The following is a 23,445-nucleotide window of genomic DNA, read 5'->3' on the forward strand; positions in this document are numbered from 1 at the left end:
AGACCACATTTTTGTGCAAGAGTTTAATATAGTGCATAATTCCTATCCTAGGAATTAAGAGAACTGAATTTAATATTGGTTAAGCTATTTGATGACCTAGATGAGCTCTCTTGTATCTTTTAGCTCCAATATCTCATGATAAGCACAGCAAACATTTATTGGATTACTTACAATGTATTTATATTATCATTTAATCCTTAAGGCTAGAGTGTGATTTCGGCATTGTGACTATCTTTGTTTTTCGGATGAAAAAAACGAAAACATAGGTTAAATAAGTCACTAAGAACATTGGGCTAATTAAGTGTGGGAGTCATAATTAAAACCCATAGCTGCTCTACTCTTAAGCCTGAGATCTTATCCATGGCCAAGTTGTCCCACTGGGCTGATAAGTACTTGAAATAACATGTAATAAAACATTAATTACTTCTTTTAACTTTTAGCTGACACATAATAGTACATATTTATAGGCTACAGAGAAACATTTTGATAAGTGTTACAATGCATAATGGTCACATCAGGATAATTAGTATGCCAATCACCTCAAACATTTATCATTTCTTTGTGTGAGGAACATTCAAAGTCTGCTCTTGTAGCTTTCTGAAAATACACAATAAACTCTCATTAATCATATTCACCCTAAGTGCTGTAGAACACCAGAACTTATTCCTTCTATCTAGCTGAAGGTTTTCATCTGTTAACAAACTTCTCTCCATCCTCTCCTCCCCTCTTATTCTTCCCAGCCTTTAATACCTACAATTCCACTCTCTAATTTTATGAGCACAAATTTCGCTTTTTAAAAACCCCAATAATTTCTGAATATTACTGGCCTCAATGAGAGGATTTCTTCTTCAGGAAAGTGGTGAAGAGAGCAGTGGGGAGCAAAGCTGAATTACAGCAAGGGAGATTCATTTTCTCTCTGAAGATATAAACGCCCTCGGGTTGAACTTTTGCTATTCTAGAATTGTTTTTTTACTCAGGATAATAAAAAGGAAGGATATTCTTTCTAACGTGTTTATTAGGAGTGTCTGTATTTCTAACCATGTCAGTATCTCTGTCTCTAGATCTGAACTGAACATGAGTCTATGGGACAAACTTGTGGCAAGTGGAAACTTCCAAGTGAAAAAGAAAACTGTCTGTTGCCTCTGTGAGGCTAAAACATTTTGTGTAAACATGTCTCTAATGCATATAATAAGTTACTGGGAATACAGGCTTGCTTTTAGGAATTTATACACTATTTGGAGAAATGGATCTTTCTGGTAAATTGAGAGAAAGAGGCAAGGAATAATTGAAGAATGATGACATTCCTTGGGTATAGTTTTCATTTCATTTACTATTTTTAAATGAAACTATATCCAGGGTATAGTTTAATACTACTTGAAATAACATAGAATAAAATAATTACTTCTTTTAACTTTTAGGTGACATAATAGTACATATTTATAGGATACAGAGTAACATTTTGATAAGTGTTACAATGTATAATGGTCAAATCAGGATAATTAGCATATCAATCACCTCAAATATTTATCATTTCTTTGTCTGAGGAACACTGAAACTCTACTCTTCTAGCTTTCTGAAAATACGCAATAAATTATCATTAACCATATTCACCGTAAGTGCTGCAGAACACGAGAACTATAGGTATAATCAGTAATACTAGTCAAACACACCAGCTAGAAACTCTGCTTCTGTTCCCTTGTCAATATAATTATTATTACAAGAGTGAGATACTGTGTTATAAATATTTACTCTTTTCCCTATGGACACTTAATGTGCGGAAAGATCCAAAGAAACTTCAAGAAAGTCTAATGTAGTAGTTTTCCTGTAGCCTTCTTTTCTTAAAAAAAAAAAAATCAACATCCTCATCTGCACTAGTGATTTGATATTTAAAGAAACTAAGAACTATTTGGGCTGGCGTGTTACTACCCTTCAGTCTTTAAATAACTTTATTACTCATCTTATCCTTTTCTCTATGGAAGCACCAAAACAGTAAACATATTTTACAAAAGAAATATAATCAGTAAAGACAAATGACCTAATAGTTTTCCCAAAAGGAGAAACTTGAGCTGTGCCTCAAGAATTATATTTCTATTTTTCCAATTATAGACAGCAACATTAATATAATCCTTTTAAATGTGCCAATAAAAGTCACATCTAGCAAAATTGAATGAGATATTCCATTCATTTAAATATTTCTATTTTGCTTTTTCTTTGTCTCCCTGCTATCTCAAAAAGCATTTTCCCCAGAAAATGTAGTTTTGTGGATCAGGAATTTGATGCCTTCCTAATTTTTAAAAAATAAATCTGCCTTTTTTTGGGGGTTGGGATCTTTTAGAATATCCCACTTCAATCATTCCATATATTTACCAACTTACTTAAAGCCATTGCAGTGAAGTCTTTAAAAATCAGAATATAATGTTGCAGTTATTTTTATAGTAAAAACTTACCTATTAGTTTAGTCTTAATGGTCTAATTGCTAAAATTTGTAAGAAACAATGAGAAAATATATAATTATGTGCTGTGTTTATTTTCATAGGTATGAAATGAAGAGAAGAGTATGTCTGGCAATTTGGACATATTTTTCTTTATTATTTAGTTTATTATTTGGTATAGGTTTGGTTTATATGATTCGGCCTAAGATTAAATTCAGAAGTAAAGTTTTGCTGTTTTTTTATTAGGTCCCATTCCTAACTAGTATGAAGGGAAGCCTTAGTGGCTCTCTCTTCCCATGATGGCAATGCTAAAAAATTAATTACCTAGTTCTAGGATTTAGAATTCAAAGGTTCTAATCTGGTATTCATATCAATAATTCCTATTTATATGGGAGACATCTGTTAATTTCACACACAAAAATTTCCTTGAAGTATAAATACTGTTTCATTGGTCATAAATAACATTTACAAACAATGTCAATCTTAAGTAAATTTTCTGCATTATCTAAAATACTATAAAGTGAAAATTAGTTATTAAGATAATTAAGCATGACTTAAAGCGAAAGAAAAAGTCACTCCTTACATTCAGCTTTCCCTTTCTCCATTAAAAATGGCACCATTTCTAGTGGCCTGGAGGTCAATATTTATTTTGTAATTAACACAGGTTAAATAATCCTTTCTGAAAGTTCCTTTAGATGTCCACAGTTTAGCTAAAAAGGCCACATTCTTTAGAAAAGTAAGTGTTAAACATGTTTTGGCTGTAGAAATAATTCAAGTAATATCTGACTTAAAATCCAAAGTGGAACATAGATAAAAGTGTTACTGTTGAGGTTTTTGGTGGCTGCTGTTGCATTTAAATCCTACGATTAGTGTGCTTATGAAGCATTTTTTATGAATACTCACATATGCATGTTTCTGGAGAATATTAAAAATATTCTCATCATATTTCAAAGTGGACCATGATTCAGAAAATATTAAGAACCACTACTGACTGATTAAATAAATGAATGACCAAATAAAAAAGAATGTGAATTTCATATTCCTGTTCTGCCTCTAATTAGTTTATGACCCTGGATAAGCCACATAAATGATCTCATCTTTTGTTTACTTATAAATTCTATAACTCAGGTCTAGATAATTCTCAAAATGTTTTATACTAAATCATGGAATAGAAAAGGTAGCATTCAGAGAAAATCAGTGAAACCTGAATAAAGTCTGCAATTTACTTAATAGTAATATGCCATTATTAATTTCTTAGTTTTGACAAATGTACCCAGATTATGTGGAATGTTAACATTAGAGGATATTGAGTAAAGACTCTAAGAGAACTCCCTATACTATCTTTGTAATTCTTCTGTAAATCTAACATTATTCCCAAAAAAGGTGTATTTAAAAAATTATTATACTTCTGACATCCAGACAGGCACAGTGGCTTATGCCTGTAATCCTAGCATTTTGGGAGGCCAAGGGAAGAGGGTCACTTGAGTTCAGGAGTTTGAGACCAGTGTGGACTGTAACACAGCGAGACCTTGTCTGTACTAAAAATTAAATTTAAAAAAATTACCTGGACATGGTGCATGTGCCTGTGGTCCCAGTTATTCAACAGGCTGGAGGAGGAGGATCACTTAAGCCTGGGAGATGGAGGCTGCTATGAGCCGTGATTACACCACTGCACTCCAGCTTTGGCAACTGAGTTAGACCCTGTCTCAAAAAAAAAAAAAAAAAAAAAGATGTAACATTCAGTGAAAGCTCAGAATTTATTTTTAACTCACGTAACAGAAGATCTTAAAGTCTATTAGAGATGCACTGAATGTTTTTGAGCCTGGAAACAACATGATCAAAGGAAAACTTACTTGCAAGTGATGTTCCACAGGGAGTAGAGTGGGGAACACCTAGAGGTGAAATGACTCTAAGAGGTAACAGCGTTGTTCCAGGCCTAAGGTACAGACATGAACTAAGGCCATGATTGTGGGAATAGAGGTATAGAAGGCATGAAAAAACTTTAAAGAAATAATTGACAGGGCTGACTGGGCAAAAACACATAGCCATTTTATATATTGCATAGTTAATACTGTACCTTGAAATTTGAAAGCCTTATTCACTTTTAGCATTAATGCCTTATGAATATATTTTTAACTTTAAAGTTCTTACTTTTAGGTTTAGCATGTAATCAAGCCTCTATATCATTTCATATTTCTCCTTTTTTCCAATTGTGTGTACACTGTCCTTTGAAGGAAATGGCATAATTTTATATTATACTGTTTGTATATAGTACTATGTTTTATTAAGTAAATATGTTTCAAATCCCCTCAAAACAAGGCAGTGTACCTTCCAAAAATTGATCATGAATTGTATTATTTAAATACATTTTAATATTTAATAAAATGCAGTATGTTTGGAGTATTCATTTTTAAACTAGAGAATTGAAACCAGTCATAATTGGGCCTTAATCTTTTAGCAGTCAGTTCCTTTGTGTGTAACACTGTGCATCAGGAAAACCCTGATTGCTCTAAATGCTATATTAAGAATCCTTTCTATGGCTCTTATTAAAGTGCAAAGAGTCTCATGCATTTAGTCACCCATTACTAAATTAAAATTGCTCTGTAATCAGTTTTTGTGATATTGGCCACCATGACAGTGTTTCCTCTAGAGATCTTACTTGAAAACTTTTCAGATTTGCAACTCTAAAACTAACATGTTTGGTCATGCTGCTTTGTATGATCCTCTATAATCTGAGTAGTGTATAAATTCTCAAGCTTCACTAAATGTGAGAGCTGTAACTAATTTTTGAAATAAATCAGAGTAAAATCTTTCTTTCTCTGCAAGGAAATTAAGAAACCAGAGAATTTAAGAGACTTAACTAATACCACCAACTAATTTATTTCTATCTAACCTGTATGGGGAAAAGAAAATCCCTAAAACCTAAGAGACCAGATTTACTGAACTTATCTATACCTCTTTTCCTATCTCATAGTTTCTCTGTACAAAAATGAGTATTTCTGAGAAGCATCATTTTAGTGGAATTTGCAAGGAATATTTTCTATAAAACATTGTTCATATAAGAGGTCAGTTGAGCTCTTAAAGGAAAGGAAAAATGTATGCCCTTTTTTAGCGTTCAAATATTTTCTTAAGTTGACTTACCTATTTGAGGCTGAAGTTATTACAATTCTACATGATGTACTTGGAATAAATTTAGGCTAACTCTATGTCTCACTGGTTGAATAATACAGAAAATAGAAAACAGAATTCTTAAGTCTAGGAATCTATTTTGGCACTAATTTTTAAGTAATGAAATCAACTAATACTCATTTTTTAAAATAATTATGCTTATTTTCTTATTTCCACTTTTCCTCTTATCTTTTAAACAGAAAGACCAGCACAATGATGGACTTGTTTTTAAAAAATACTGTTGGTCAGAGAAGTGAAAAATGTGAGGATATTATTTAACTGACAAGAACTGGTTACAGTTACCTTTTCTAGTCTCTCACTTATTTCTTTTTAAAGTTCTTGCTATAGACATATTAAAACTTTGCATGAGTGTTTTAAATTTAAAATCCCTTGATATTTACTAGAAATGGAGTTTTTGGGCTGTTAAAGGTCAAAATTGACAGGGTCCGGAGAAGTCAATGGAGCAGAATGAACTTTAGCTATTCAGCATCCTAAAATTCAAGAATGTAATGTAAAAGGCATTAGTTTTGCCACTCAAATAAGAACATCCCAGAAGATATACACTCTCTAGCAGGTATCAGGTATGCAGAGTACAGAACCTATAGTAAGCACACTTTACCATTAGTACTTATTCCAGGGTGGGTGCAGAAAAAAAAATAAGCATGGGTGTCACCAAAGTGCCTCTGAGATTCTCTGCCTTATCATTTTCAGAGGATATACAGGAGGACTATTCCTTTTTGAGAACTTATTCATTAGCCTGAACTTTAGAACCCACAAATTGCCTCAAATTATAAAATTTCTTCAACATTTGCAAGTAAAAATGTTTGCAACCTTCAAATGCATAAAAATTTGGTGAAATCCTTTTTCTGTTTTGTTTCATCGTGAGCTAGATTCTTACTTTCCTTATTTGGAAAGGTGTATTTCCAGAGAATGAATCATTGCATTTCAAGGTATTTCAGGATGTCTAGCTGATTCAATGACTACAGTTTCATTGGACCTGTCTTCAGACTGCATCAGACCTTGGAGCAGTGAAGCACAAAGCAGACATACAGGGCAGAGTTCCTTCCTTTCTTTCACTCAAGTAGAAAGAAGAAGGTAAACAGGAAAAAATCAGGAACTTTGCAACACCTAGGAAAACATAATGTGTCTCAATGTTTTTTTATTTTCATTTTTCAGAACCATCATCCTTCTCCTACACTCAAAAATGCAGTGCCCAATGCCATTAAAATAGAATCCAAATGCATTCCTTAGCAAAAAAGATACTCAGCTGAATAATTTCCAACAACAGAAATTTCTAATTTAACACAGCAAATTGAGCCCCTGAGTTTATCATTATCCTTTTTTGAAGTTAATAATTAATCTTTTTTGAAACAACAACAAAATGACTTCCAGATATCACTCATGTATACACTTTCCACCTTCCTCTCTTCCATTTTGTTGGAACAAAATGACATATACTCATACAAAGACTGGAAGAGGATTTAAAAATGGAAGAGAGGGAGGTGGAAAGTGTATGCCTGAGTTATATTTGGCTTAATGATTCAAAGAAAGCTGAAGTCTCAGGTCCTACAGGAGAGGGAGCAGGTAAGAAGAAAGTATATTCACTCTAAATCTAAATATCAGCCTGTGTACATGCACACATGCATGCAAACACACACAGAGCCTAATTAGAAGGGTAATCTAAAAGATCCAAAATATGACCAAAAGATATTCCAGAAAAAGTACAAGAGGCAGAAAACTCTAAGGTATTTTAAGTAGGAAGAGATACAGGGAACGATGTCATTACAGAATCACAGGCAGAGATAAAAGTCAGGTGGTAAACTAAATGATACCACAAAACATAGAACTGGCAAGATCCATAAGCTCCTACCCCTGTGCTCACCACTGGAACTGTAATAGTCTAGGTCTGGAGCCATGGTCACAACCATCACAGCCCTACCAGCCTCTGGACTTCAGGAAACTAAAAAGTGAATGCCTAAATATGCATTCCCATGATTAGGAAGTTAGATGTTAGACTAAAATGTCACCAGTACTGGGCCATTTTCTTGACACTTAGGATGCTAAAAACTGGAGCCTGCTTCTGCAAAACTCCAACATCAGTAGTCACTGTTAATGGTCAGCTGCCAAGGGAAATGGAATCTACTTCACTTCTGCCATTCAAAATTTTGTCAAGTCAATCCTATTTTAGGAACGTAATAATTACTCAGAACCATGGTAGCTAGGGAAATTGGGAAATATAGTTTCAAGCTGGATAGCCATGTACTTATGTAGAACTTTATTACCAATAAATAAAGGGAGAACAAATGTTGGGGGACAGTTACCTCTGGAAGAATGGAAGAGGTTTGTCCTCCTGAGACATTGAACCAGAGGAACTCTAAATTCAGGCAGGTGAATATGGGAGAATTAAATAAAAATTTACATTCATAACAGTGAGATTCCCAGGTTATTTCCTAAATTTAACTTCCAGAATGCTGGAAGCCAGGTGTAATCCCATAGGAATAACTGGAGTATTGTTACCTGGACAAACTGGACCAAAGGAAACACAGTAAATATATTCATATTTGGGAACCCTAATGTAATGGTCAGGGGAAACCTACAATTCAACAAGATTTTGCTATACACAAACCTAAGTAAATCGTAATGCCTCACATTTTAAATAGAAAGATATTTACAGACATTAGTAATTTGTTGAATGCCTTGACATGAAAAAAAGAGACCAAAAGAAAAAAGCAAACAACAAAATCTAGTTAGTGAGTATCTAGAGGAAACAGAGACACTATACAGAGCACAAGAAAACTACAAAAAGATGATTAATATTCTCATAGATTTAAAATAGTAAGAACAAAACATAAGAAAAAGTAAGAAATCATACTACAAGAGTGGAAATTAAAAATGAGGTATCTTAAATTTCAAAATTCTTTATGTGTTGGGAAATAATGTTGGATGCAATCTCTCAGAAAATAGAATTTTTTTTAAATGACAGAATAATTTGAGGAAAAGGAAAACAAATTAGAGGATTAATTTACCAGATCCAATGTCTGACTAAGCCAAAATGCATAAAAAGAAAACATATTAAACAAGGCATATGAAATTATCAAATACATAATTTTTTTTAAATTCCTAGAACTGAAAGACATAGTTTTCTACATCGAAAGTTTCAAAAGGATCTACTAATTGTCATTGTAACAAAAAAAAGATGCACTTAGGCATATTACTATTAATTTTCACAATACCAGCGATAGAAAGATGGTGATGACCACAGTAATAAGAAAGACTAGGAGAAATTTACATGCACTGGATTAAAAAACAGAATGACATATGACTTTTTAACAGCAAAATACTGAGGAGAAAATGAATTCTAAAAAGAATTTAATGTGTAATTAAACCAATCAAGTTGAGAGAAGAATGAACTAAAGATATTTCCGACATTTAAAGTATTTTTTTATTTTTATTTTTTAGTTTATTATACTTTTTGGGGTACATGTGCAGAACGTGCAGGTTTGTTACATAGGATACACTTGCCATGGTGGTTTGCTGCATCTGTCACCCTGTCAACTACATTAGGTTTTTCTCCTATTGCTATCCCTCTCCTAAGCCCCACACTCTGCTATCTCTCCCCAGTCCTCGCACCCCGACAGGCCCCAGTGTGTCATGTTTCTCTCCTTGTGTCCATGTGTTCTCATTGTTCAACATCCACTTATGAGTGAGAACATGTGGTGTTTGGTTTTCTGTTCTTGTGTCAGTTTGTTGAGAATGATGGTTTCCGGCATCATCCATGTCCCTGCAAAAGACATGAATTCATCCTTTTTTAAGGCTGCATAGTTTTCCATGGTGTAAATTTTATTGATTTAAAATGCCACATTTTCTTTATCCAGTCTATCATTGATGGGCATTTGGGTTGGTTCCAAGCCTTTGCTATTGTGAACAGTGCCACAATTAACATACATGTGCATGTGTCTTTATAATAGAATTAATGATAATCCTTTGGATATATACCCAGTAATGGGACTGCTGGGTCAAATGGTATTTCTATTTCTAGATCCTTGAGGAATTGCCACACTGTTTTCCACAATGGTTGAACTAATTTCTGCCCCCACCAATAGTTTAAAAGTGTTCCTATTTCTCCACATCCTCTCCAGCATCTGTTGTCTCTAGATTTTTTAAAGATGGTATCTCAATGTGGTTTTGATTTGCATTTCTCTAATGTTTTTTGGCTGCATAAATGTCTTCTTTTTCTAAGTGTCTGTTTATATCCTTTGCCCACTTTTTGATTAGGTTTTTTTTCTTGTACATTTGTTTAAGTTCTTTGTAGATTCTGGATATTAGCCCTTTGTCAGATGGGTAGATTGAAAAAATTTTTTTCTTAGTCTGTTGGTTGCTGGTTCACTCTAGTGAGTTTCTTTTGCTGTGAAGAAGTTTTTACGTTTAATTAGATCCCATTTGTCCATTTTGGCTTTTGTTGCCATTGCTTTTGGTGTTTTAGTCATGAAGTCCTTGCCCATGCCTATGTCCTGAATGGTATTGCCTAGGTTTTCTTCTAGGGTTTTTAGGGTGTTATGTCTTATGTTTAAATCTTTAATCCATCGGAAGTTAATTTTTGTATAAGGTGTAAGTAAGGGATCCAGTTCAGCTTTCCGCATATGGTTAGCTAGTTTTTCCAACACCATTTATTAAATAGGGAATCCTTTCCCCATTGCTTGTTTTTGTCAGGTTTGTCAAAGATCAGATGGTTTTAGGTGTGGCATTATTTCTGAGGCCTCTGTTCTGTTCCATTGGTGTATATCTTTGTTTTGGTACAAGTACCATGCTGTTTGGATTATTGTATCTTTGTAGTATAGTTTGAAGTCAGGTAACATGCCTCCAGCTTTGTTCTTTTTGCTTAAGATTGTCATTTAAAGTCCTTAAAAGGTCACTGTCCTCAAATCTTTTATAGCCCTCAGCAAGATGCATTAGATTCTACTGCCTTTTGCCTTCCCCTTAAAGTATCCCTTGGTGTGCAGTAGCTGGGTAGTGAGTAGACAAATTGGTGATTACCCTCTGTTAGACAGCATTGAGAATGTCACTCTGTGAATGTCACTCTCTTACAGCCCTGTACATCACACAGATCTTTCCAGTTGTTGAAAGAAACAAAAAATTTTCCAATTTCACACAATGATTTCAATCCTGCAGGTGTCAGACAGCTATATATACTAGTCCGCCACTGTTAGAGGCTGAAACTAGATGAATTCATTTCAGCATGGTTTATTCTGTCCATAGGGTAAACTTAGCAAATAATCCCTTATGGAAAGACATTTACAGCAAAACTCAAAATCCTGTTTCCCTCTCAGTGTTATCCTGTCCCATACATATTATGATCAGAGGTAGGAAAGTATTGGTTCAGCCCTAGCTCATAGAAGGCACTTAACCTTAACCTGTTGACTGGTTGACTGCTGAACTCACTGAGCCTTTTTAAAAATTGAGTCTTGTGTTAAAATTTAAACTACATTTAGATTATTTGTACTTCAACATGAATAAGTGTCAGGCCCTTTCCCAAGGTAAGATAGAGGACAGAGCACGGAGCTTAGTGAAAATTGGGGGAAATGGGCATGCAAACAAGAGGTGAGAGAGTCAGAGACCAGCTTCATTTCTGAAGCTGTGATGGAGAAGCTCAATGGACCTCCATGGAACAAGCTTCCTGCACATGATTAGGAGCCATCCATTGATCCAAAGCAGCAGTGGGTTTTAATTATGAAAATCAATTTGTAGAAAAAACTGTTGAGCAGAGAAAGGGTGACAAACAGGTAAACTAGGATTTGTGTGATTTCCAAATGCTTATTAAACACGTTGCCAAAACTCCCAGAGTGTATAACAACCAGTTGGGGATTACAGCTGGGGATTAATTTAGATTTATATAGAATCTAAGCTTCCATATCAGCCCTGAGGTGCTAAAGAAATAAATTGAGAGCTTTAGAGCCAACCTAGGGACTTGGACTTAATAAACCATCTCAGAGAGGATCTGAGGCTCTGGGATAACCAGATTCTAAATAATTCCTAATCCTTGTATACATTTGATTGTTTACTCAGCACCATGACTCATATCATCACCAGCCATGCTGTGTGAAATGATTCCCTGACCTCCTCCATAAACCCCCCAGTAAGTCATTGAGATTGTCCTATTGGGAGTCAACTGAATATTGCACTTCACTGTTCTTATCCACTAAGTCTGCTATAATAAATACTGGATATCATAGGAGCTTGAATCAGTTTATCCTTATGTGCTCTCATTTTTATTACTGAAATCTAAAACTGTATTTAGTTTATGGATGCCAAAATGTTTACTTGGAAAATAAAATACAATTTCGTAAAAGCTGTTGTCTCTGTGGTTTCTAGCAAAGTACTTGAGATTTATTTAAAATGTCGAGATCAATTCATTGTAAAGAGTTTCCTCCCAGCCAACATGCAGTGAATTATTTAAAAGTTCTGACATCTGAAGCAGACATCTGACTAACTTCTTTCAGTCATTTACGAGTACTTTCATAGGTGTAACCCCAATTTCTTTTGCACTGAAAATCTCAATATAGCAAAACATAAAGACCTTGGTAAGACAAATTGTAAAAGACACATATGAGCACTTAAAAGACAGGGAGAAGGGAAAGTAGCTCATGTGGAGTCCTAATTGTTGATTATGGGCTTTAAGGAAACTTTTTGGAAAGACTGAACTATAGCTATATGTGGTTCTAAACTTTTGTACTTAAATTCATAGTCATCACCCCTCCCTTTCTCCTATAGAATTTCTTCCTCTGGATTGTATCGAATGTTGTATCATATACTGTTGTGTATTGCTCATTTGTTTCTATGAACATTTCTTATCTTTTTAATTATATTTACTTATTCTGTGAATCCCCGCTTATTTGCCTCCATTCAGAGGACTATTTAGCATGTCATAACCACTAAAATATTGTTTAATTGACATCAATGATTGACACCACATAGTACACATTGATGACTGTTCTATTTGAGCTAAGTAAAATTGTTGTGGAATTCACTGCTGAATTAAACTACTGTTTAAGGCTTTTTACCTTTTCTTTCTGAAGTGACTGGTTAGATATTGATGATAAAAAAAATTGACATTTGTGAAAATGAAAAGAAAGCAAACAGTACTGATGACTTCTATTCTTATTGTCATTAATTTCATCTCAGTTTAATTGTTTTGTGATGGAGAGCTATCTTATGTAGTCTTGTTATTTATTGCTGGGCTAAGCTTGACTATGCTTACAGATCTAGATTCCAAATCCATTGTGATTACTGTCTTCCTATTTCCTTGAGCAAATCAGTCTAACCTATTCTGAACTCAGTGTCACTCTCTATAAATTTGGTGGAGATAAGCATTTTTCTTTTTCAAATTTTTTTCTATACTTTAAGTTTGGGGTACATGTGCAGAACATGCAGGTTTATTACATAGTATAAATGTGCCATGGTGGTTTGCTGCATCCATCACCCTGTCACCGACATTAGATATTTCTCCTAATGCCATCCTTCCCCTATCCCCCACACGCCCTGCTATCCCTCGCCTAGACTCCCACCCCACCACATGCCCCAATTTGTGATGTTTCCCTCTCTGTGTCCTTGTGTTCTCATTGTTCAGAACCCACTATGAGTGAGAACATGTGGTGTTTGGTTTTCTGTTCTTGTGTCAGTTTGCTGAGAATGATGGTTTCCAGATTGATCCATGTCCCTGCAAAGGACAGGAACTCATCCTTTTTTATGGCTACATAGTATTCCATGGTGTGTATGTGCCACATTTTCTTTATCCAGTCTATCATTTGGGTTGGTTCCAAGCCTTTGCTATTGTGAACAGTGCCACAATGAACATATGTGTGCATGTGTCTTTATAATAGAATGATTGATAATCCTTTGGGTATATACCCAGTAATGGGATGGCTGGGTCAAATGGTATTTCTATTTCTAGGTCCTTGAGGAATTGCCACACTGTCTTCCACAACAGTTGAACTAATTTACACTCCCACCAACAGTGTAAAAGCATTTCTATTTCTCCACATCCTCTCTAGCATCTGTTGTCTGATTTTTTAATGATCACCATTCTAACTGGTGTGAGATGGAATCTCAATGTGGTTTTGATTTGCATTTCTCTAATGACCAGTGATGTTGCGCTTTTTTCATGTTTGTTGGCCTCATATATGTCTTCTTTTGAAAAGTGTCTGTTCATATCCTTCACCCACTTTTTTCTGGATATTAGCCCTTTGTCAGATGGGTAGATTGCAAAAATTTTTTCTTATTCTGTTGGTTGCTGGTTCACTCTAATGATAGTTTCTTTTGCTGTATAGAAACTCTTTAGTTTAATTAGATCCCATTTGTCTATTTTGGCTTTTGTTACCATTGTTTTTGGTGTTTTAGTCATTAAGTCATTGCCTATGACTATGTCCTGAACGGTATTGCCTAGGTTTTCTTCTAGGGTTTTAATGGTGTTAGTTCTTATGTTTAAATCTTTAATCCATCTGAAGTTAATTTTTGTGTAAGGTGTAAAGAAGGGATCCAGTTTCAGCTTTCTGTATGTGGCTAGCCAGTTTTCCCAACACCATTAAGTACAGATCCTTTCCCCATTGCTTGTTTTTGTCAGGTTTGTCAAACATCAGATGGTTGTAGACATGTGGCATTACTTCTGAGGCCTCTGTTCTGTTACATTGGTCTATTATCTCTGTTTTGGTACCAGTACAATGCTGTTTTGATTACTCTGTAGCCTTTTAGTATAGTTTGAAGTCAAGTAGCATGATGCTTCAAGCTTTGTTTTTGTTTTAGTTTTCGCTGAGGATTATCTTGGCCATGAGGGTTCTCTTCTGGTTCCACATGAAGTTTAAAGTGGTTTGTTTCAATTCTGTGAAGAAAGTCAATAGTAGCTTTATGGGGATAGCATCAAATCTGTAAATAACTTTGGGCAATATGGCAGTTTTTATAATATTCATTCTTCCTAACAATGAGCATGGAATGTTTTTCCATCTGTTTGTGTCCTCTCTTATTTCCTTCAGCAGTGGTTTATAGTTTTCCTTGAAAAGGTCCTTCACATCCCTTGTTAGTTATATTCCTAGGTATTTTATTCTATTTATAGCAATTTTTAATGGGAGTTCACTCATTATTTGGCTATTACTGGTGTATGGGAATGCTTGTGGTTTTTGCACATTGATTTTGTATCCTGAGACTGCTGAAGTGGCTTATTAGCTTAAGGAGATTTTGGACTGAGATGATGGGGTCTTCTCAATATACAGTCATGTTTTCTGCAAATAAAGGCAATTTGACTTTCTCTTTTCCTAACTGAATACGCTTCATTTCTTTTTCTTGCCTGATTTCTCTGGCCAGAACTTCCAATACTATGTTGAATAGTAGTGGTAAGACAGGGCATCCTTATCTTGTGCCAGTTTTCAAAGGGAATGCTTCCAGTTTTTGCCCATTCAGTATGATATTGGCTGTGGTTTTGTCATAAATAGCTTTTATTATTTTGAGATATGTTCCATTGATACCTAGTTTGTTGAGAGTTTTTAGCATAAAGGGCTGTTGAATTGTGTCGAAGGCCTTCTCTGCATCTATTGAAATAATCATGTGTTTCCGTCTTTGGTTTTGTTTACTGATGGATTGTATTTATAGATTTGTGTATGTTAAACCAGTCTTGCATTTCAGGGATGAAGCCAACTTGATCATGATGGATAAGCTTTTTGATGTGCTGTTGGATTTGCTTTGCCAGTATTTTACTGAAGATTTGCTCATCAATGTTCATCAGGGATATTGGCCTGAAATTTTCTTTTTTAGTTGTGTCTCTGCCAGGTTTTGGTATCAGGATGATGTTGGTCTCAAAAAATGAGTTAGGGAGGATTCTCTTTTTTGTATTGTTTGGAATAGTTTCAGAAGGAATGTTACCAGCTTCTTTGTACCTCTGGTAGAATTCATCTGTGAACCGTCTGGTCCTGGACTTTTTTTGATTTGTAGGCTATTCATTGCTGCCTCAATTTCAGACCTTATTATGTTCTATTCAGGGATTTGATGTTTTCCTGGTTTAGACTTAGGAGGCTTTAAGTGTCCAGGAATTTATAATTTATTCTAGATTTACTGGTTTATTTGCATAAAAGTGATTGTAGTATTCTATGATGGTAGTTTGTATTTATGTGGGATCGGTAGTGAAATCACCTTTATCATATTTTATTTCATCTATTTAAATCTTCTCTCTTTTCTTCATTAGTCTGGCTAGTGGTCTATTTTGTTGATCTTTTCAAAAAACCAGCTCCTGGATTCACTGATTTTTTTGTGTGTCTCCTTCAGTTCTGCTGTGATCTTAGTAATTTATTGCTCCTCTAGTTCTTTTCATTGTGACATTACGGGGTCAGTTTTAGATCTTTCCATATTTCTCATGTGGGCATTTATTGCTATAAATTTCCCTCTAGACACTGCTTTAAATGTGTCCCAGAGATGCTGGTATATTGTGCCTTCATTCTCATTTGTTTTGAAGAACATCTTTATTCCTGCCTTCATTTCATTATTTATCCAGTAGTCATTCAGGAGCAGGTTGTTCAGTTTCCATGTAGTTGTGCGGTTTTGAGTGAGTTTCTTAATCCTGAGTTCTAATCTGATTGCACTGTGGTCTGAGAGACGGTTATGATTTCCATTCTTTTGCATTTGCTGAGGAGTGTTTTACTTCCAATTATGTGGCCAATTTTAGAATAAAAGTGTGATGTGATGTTTAGAAGAATGTATATTCAGTGGATTTGGGGTGAAGAGTTCTGCAAGTGTCTATTAGGTTCACTTGGTCCAGATCTGAGTTCAAGTCCTTGATATCCTTGTTAATTTTCTGTCTCATTGATCTGTCTAATATTGACAGTGGGGTGTTAAAGTCTCTATTATTGCGTGGGAGTCCAAGTCTCTTTGTAGGTCATTAAGAACTTGCATTATGTATCAGGGTGCTCCTGTATTGGGGGCATATCTATTTAGGATAGTTAGCTCTTCTTGTTGTATTGATCCCTTTACCAGTATGTAATGCCCTTCTTTGTCTCTTTTGATCTTTGTTGTTTTAAAGTCTGTTTTATCAGAGATTAGGAAAAGGTTAGATGAAATCCTAACTATAATAACCAGCATAGAGTAGAACATAAATGACCTGATGGAGCTGAAAAACACAGCACTAGAACTTCGTGAAGCATATACAAGTTTCAATAGCCATATCGATCAAGCAGAAGAAAGGATATCAGAGACTGAAGATCAACTCAATGAAATAAGGCAAGAAGGCAAGATTAGAGAAAAAAAGAGTGAAAAGAAATGCACAAAGCCTCCAAGAAATATGGGATTATTTGAAAAGGCCCAATCTACATTTGATGGGGGACCTGAAAGTGACGGGGAGAATGGAACCAAGTTGGAAAACACTCTTCAGTATATCATCCAGGAGAACTTCCCTAACCTAGCAAGGCAGGCCAACATTCAAATCCAGGAAATACAAATAACACCACAAAGATATTCCTCAAGAAGAGCAACCCCAAGACACTTAATGGTCAGATTCACTAGGGTTGAAATGAAGTAAAAAATGCTAAGGGCAGCCAGAGAGAGAAGTCAGGTTACCCGCAAAGGGAAGCCCATCAGACTTACAGTGGATCTCTCGGCAGAAATGCTACAAGCCAAAAGAGAGGGAGGGCCAATATCCAACTTCCTTAAAGAAAAGAATTTTCAAGCCAGAATTTCACATCTAGCCAGACTTAGCTTCATAAACGAAGGAGAAAGAAAATCCTTTATGGACAACCAATTGCTGAGAGATGTTGTCACCACCAGGCCTGCCTTACAAGAGCTCCTGAAGGAGGCACTAAACATGGAAAGGAACAACCAGCACCAGCTACTGCAAGAGCATACCAAATTGTAAAAGCCATGGACACTATGAAGAAACTGCATCAACTAACAGGCAAAACAACCAGCTAGCATCAAAATGGCAGGATCAGATTCACACATAACAATATTAACCTTAAATGTAAATGGGCTAAACATCCCAATCAAAAGACACAGACTGGCAAATTGGATAGAGTTAAGACCCATTGGTGCGCTGTATTTAGGAGACCCATCTCATGTGCAAAGACACACATAGGCTCAAAATAAAGGGATAGAGGAAGATTTACTAAGCAAATGGAGAGAAAAAAAAAAAAAAAAAAAGCAGGCATTGTAGTCTTTTTGAAGTTCAGTGGTACAAGTGGAAGGTTATTATATTGTTATATAGGTGTCATGAAGATTTGTTATATAGATTATTTTGTCACCTAGGTATTAACACTACTACTGGTTAGTTTTTTTTCTTAATCTCTCCCTCTTCCCTTCCTCCACCATCCAGCCTCCAAAAGTCCCCAGTGTGTGTTGTTCTCTTCTATGTGTCCATGTGGTCTCATCATTTAGCTCCTACTTATAAATGAAAACATGCAGTATTTGGTTTTCTGTTACTGCATTGGTTTGCTAATGATAATTATTTTTTCATGGATGCATAGTATTCTATGGTGTGTATGTACCACAGTCTACCACTGATGGACATTTAGGTCTTTGCTATTGTGAATAGTGCTGCAGTGAACATACACATGCATGTGTCTATATAATGGAATGATTTATATTCCTCTGGGTGTATTCCAAATAATGGGATTGCTGGATCAATGGTATTTCTGTCTGTAGGTCTTAGAGGAGTCTCCACACTGTCTTCCACAATGGCTGAACCAGTTTATACTCTCACCAATTGTGTATACGTGTCCCTTTTTCTCCAAAACCTCGACAGTGTCTGTTATTTTTTGATGTTTTTTTGGTTTCTGAGACGGATTCTCACTCTGTTACCCAGGCTGAAGTGCAGTGACATGATCTCAGCTCACTGAAACCTGCACCTCCTGAGTTCAAGAGATTCTCCTGCCTCAGCCTCCTAAGTAACTGGGAATATAGGCATGCACCAACACACCAGGCTAATTTTTTTGTATTTTTAGAGGAGATGGGTTTCACCATGTTGGCCAAGCTGGTCTTGAACTCCTGACCTCATGATCCACCCACCTCAGACTTCCAAAGTGCTGGGATTACAGGCTTGTGCCAACATGCCTGGACTTTGACTTTTTAATAATGGCCATTCTGAATGGTGTTAAATGGTATCTCATTGTGGTTTTGATTTGCATTTCTCTAATGATCAGTGATGTTGAGCTTTTTTTCATATGCTTGTTGGCTTCATGTAGGTCTTCTTTTGAGAAGTGTCTGTTCATGTCCTTGGTCCACTGTTTAATATGGGTTTTTTCTTGTAAATTTATATTTCCTATACATGCTGGATATTAGACCTTTGTTGGATGCATAATATGTACTTTTAGTTTTTGCGTCCAGCTATATTATGTGAATAAAATCAGGTGAAGCTTTTGAAAGAATTTTGAAATGTTAGAAAGAGCCTCATTTTTTACATACCAAATGAATATAATCATTGTGTTGTGTTTTTTAAAACAGCGATCAATTAGAACTGCCATTATATCCTTTAGCAATCAAAATATTGTAGCTCTGATTTTTAAAAGTAAATATAGACTGTTCATATTATAACTTATTAGTACTACCAGCTGTTGTTTTAGGTAGTAGGTTAATAGCATTCGAGAAGGAGTAATGTTTTCTTCTTCTCCTTAGTGTAGAGATTATCATAATTGATTGTGCCGTGTTCTTATATGTTCATACATCCTTTATTCTTCTTGTGCTCATTTTCTTTTGCCAGGACCTGTCTCCTACACAGCATAACTTGGATCTACTGCTAACATTAATCTGTTTTAGGAGAATGAGTTGCTTTTAAGAAAAAGATAATGAGTGTGGCTCCAAGGTGCTTTCCAAATAAAATCTAAACACTTAGTTTAGGGCTTTAAAGCTTTTTCCTAACCTACTTTCCCCACCTTAATCCTCATTCTTACCTCACTGGATAATCCTATTATAAGGTTAGAAACTTTACAGTTTTCTTGTTTCTAACCCTTTGATTACATTGTTTTCTGTATCCATTTATTGAAGCTGTACACGACTTTAAATAACATCTAGTCCATGAAGGCTTTGTGGCCCTCCCACTGCAAATACTTTTTTTTTTTTTCTATACTTCTGCAATTTTTGTGTCTACTTTTCTGAATGGCATCTAGCCTATTCTGTTTTATACTTTTATATTACTCTATGTTTTGTTCATGTATTGAATTTTTTTTACTTCTTTTATTTTCTGTTTCTGTATCTGTTGACAAAACTGTGAGCTTTTTAGGAGTGCTCTACTTTTTATATTCACATAAGTGTCTAGGAGGCTCTTATTGGGCAATAAGAAATATTCTACAGAAATCTGTAGAATTAAATTGAATTGTTGGGCCACACTTACAGAAATAGGTATCAAACTGAACCTTTCATAGAACTGGACAAGTTTAAAGGATAAATTTATTCCAATGTCAGTGTCCTGAAAAAGAGTCTGTAAGTGTGACTGGAAGGGAAGAATCAAGCTGTTTAACCAATAATACTAGTGCATTTGGATAGCATGCTTGGCTAGAAATCAGCAAGCAGATATCAGAGACATTGGGAGTCATGAAATGTTGCCCTACAAAGTTAAATAGTTGATTAATGTTTTTTACATACAGGACACACATTTAAAGCTTATGGTTTAACAAATGTAAAAGGAGTGCACTAGCATTTGGGCAGGTTTTAAAAACAGACAAGGTAAATCCTGCGTGCTTGAAATAAAAATTGTATTACACAGTTTTCTTGGCCCTTGGTTTAGGGAAAACGATCATATTTGAATAAGAATTTTCAAGGAATGCTGTTTAGAAAGAAATCAATCTTGAACAAATATTTTCAGGTAGTACTATACCCAGCTTTGGTGTTTTCTTTTTAATTACTATTACATGAAGGGATCTTTTCTAGGTTATAACATTTCCTAGCAGCTGGAATCCTATGAAGGCCACATCTATACAAAGAAATAGAGGTGTTACCTTGAGCAGTCAGAGATAGGCTTCCTGAGCCTTTAAAATTTCTTTCCATGTATTTACATTTCCCTGGCCTACCTGATTCATGTGCTCTGTATTTTCTTCTTAGATTATTAAAACGGGAAGAAAGTTTCACATTCATTCCACGGTCTCGTGAAGAGCTTCCAGACAACTTTCCAAAGGAAATTCCTGGGATTTGCTACTTCCTGGAGGTAAGGACTGGTCCAAAGCCACCAAAGCCTTCTCTTTCTTCGTCGAGAATAAAAAAGGTTTCCTACAACATCGGCACCATGTTTCTCCGGGAGACAAGCCTCTGAGACCTGCTGCAGATCAAAGACTCCTCCAAAAAGCACAAGCCCAGAACATGGGTCACCACAGGAGAGTGGAAAGAGATTGTGTCTCTTTCATTGCTTTGCTGAGAACAACCCACAAAATTTCTGTATTATATCAGGCAATAATCCTACTAAAAGGTAGAGGTGACCACTGTCAATAAAAAGCCGGAGGATGAGGGAAATAAGATGTGTCCATTCGTATGAGTGTTTTTGGTCATATATATATATATTCATATATTTTAATTACAAGTGTGGGCCCCCTTTCAGAACTAACCAATAAATAGATTCCATGTTTTCTCGTTTATCATGCATACAAGTATCTTTCCCTATATATTTGTACCACTTTTAAGAGCCAGTTTTGATTATATATTCCTACATTTAGTAAGCTGGTGAGTGAGGAATATTTTCTAATTTTCTTTTTCTGAACAGACATTTCATACATGTATCATGGCAGTGTGGTAAACTTCTCAACTGGAAGAATTGTAACTCGGCAAAATATTTTAGGGATATTACCTATTTTTATACATGTCTCTTCTAGATAACTACATTTCACACAACATGATTAGAGTTTCAGAATCTGCTTCTGTATCGTTAATATATTAGATAATGCTAACCTATTAATCTCATATAGTTTTGCTTATTTAGAGAAATTAGTGCTTGGACTGAGAATACCTATAACCAAGGATTTCAGATACTGAGAAAGAATTATATGTCTGCTTAGTAAATAGTACCTTATCTTTTAGATTTAATTAATGTAGCATGGAATCCGGAGGAAATGGAATATCCTAATACCAGATATATCTGTAACCAAGATTAAAGAAAGGTCTTTTTGCCACCTTCTAACAAACATCAGTTAAAATGAAATGCTTTGCTACACTGGACCCTTTTCAACTTAGCACTTATAAATATAGGTAGCTTTCGCAACACTAAACTGCATTGTAATAAACGGCATTCAACTAAATGACAGGTTAGTTACCCCCTTCCTCTTCTCCAGTTGATGCCTCCTGAGAGCTGACTGCTATTCTTGAGAGCAAATTCCTGGATACTGGCATTAGTGACAAAGAAGTGTCAGGACATTTTGCCAAGAATGTTGTTGCTTCTTGTATGAGACAAAGCAAGGAAACCTCTGTATTTTATGGCTTTGAAGTTTTAAAAAATATTCTGCAGTTTGATTGATGTGGCTTTTAAATTCAGTGAATCGCCTTATGAACACTGAAGTAGGTATAATCTTCAGAACTAGGAATCATTATAGTTACAGATAGGATTCCATTGCATGTCCCGCTCAAATGAAGACCTGTTTCCATTGAATCAATACTGCATGAAAATGTTATTACTGACTCACACTAAAATTAGGAGCACCATGTGTCCAGAATTTTTCTGTTTTGGATCAGATATAAAATCTAAGTTTCCATTGAGGTTAAGAAGCTGGAAGCATTTGTTTCCTTGAAACCTTGGAGAGGTCATTTTCTTAATCATTGATAGCTTATGTCTACTGAATGCAAGATATTTCTTTTCTGTTCTGGGATTTTGGCTGCATTATGGTTTGGTTATAACATAACTCAGTTAAGGAGTATATTTACTAGTTTCCAATGTAGTCTGTGAGGCTTATTTAATTTTTTTTAATTTACTATGTGTGTGACTATAAGGCATTTTTAGATATGCAAATATTTGTTATAATCATGATCCCTTTTATAATTTGAGTTATTTTCTTGCCCTGGGGGTTTACAAGGACATGAGTGTGATACTCTTTATGTGGCTAAGACAGGAAATAGACTTTGAGCTCTAAACCTTTGCCTGATCCCCCTCTTCTGTGGGCCTATGTCTCTGGACAATGGGGAAGTTTACAGCCAGTATGGACAGAGAGCAGGCTGGGAGCACCTCAGTCCTCATGCTGATATTAGAAAATGCCTTAGCAATGTTAATGGGCTCCTTGTAGCACTGAAGCATGGGAGAGAACAAGCTCACTGATGTCATTTATGCCTATTGTCTTCAGTAACTCAGAACTTAATATGGTATATTAAATCAATAAACATGTTGGTGATAAACAACGTATTTTGTAACCATTAGGCTGGAAGGGACTTCCAGGAATATCCAATCTATTTCTCTTGCTTTTTGTAAAGATTTGTCTAAGCAACTACTCTAAACACATAGTTATTCTCTCTATACTTAAGAATATCTATGGGAAGCATATTTGAAAAGCATCATTGGAAATCCACTTCATTACTAGTGATAGGCCTAGAGAGAAGCATTGTATTTATGTATCTTAATTTGTCAGAAGAATCACAAACTCTATATTAGTTCATATGATTTTACCTAGAGAAGTATACATTTACATTGCCACATATGTCACGATGAAGAACATGCCAGAGATTTCTTATCTATCCCCAACAGGATGTCAACTACGTCTTTCACACATTATAATTTAAGTGCATTTTCAAAACTATAGTCTGAAATAATGGTCCAAACTGTTATCATTTTGCTAATCTATTACAGTTGATTATTGTAGTTACAATGTTGCTGTATGTGTTTGTGAGGTACTATATAAAATGTCTGTTCATTCAA

General features: G+C 35.2%; 1 protein-coding gene across 1 annotated transcript in view; it reads left to right on the top strand.

The window, feature by feature from the left end:
• GUCY1A2 (guanylate cyclase 1 soluble subunit alpha 2) overlaps positions 1-23,445 on the top strand; it is a 325,706-nt gene that overhangs the window by 289,438 nt on the left and 12,823 nt on the right. The window contains exon 8 of the mRNA XM_032285701.1: positions 20,661-20,763. Within this exon, the coding sequence (XP_032141592.1) occupies positions 20,661-20,763 (103 nt within the window). The remainder of the gene's footprint in view (positions 1-20,660; positions 20,764-23,445) is intronic.

This window comes from Sapajus apella, unplaced genomic scaffold (genome assembly GCF_009761245.1).
Source record: "Sapajus apella isolate SASKATOON/1434 unplaced genomic scaffold, GSC_monkey_1.0 scaffold16, whole genome shotgun sequence".
NCBI classification, from domain to species: domain Eukaryota; kingdom Metazoa; phylum Chordata; class Mammalia; order Primates; family Cebidae; genus Sapajus; species Sapajus apella.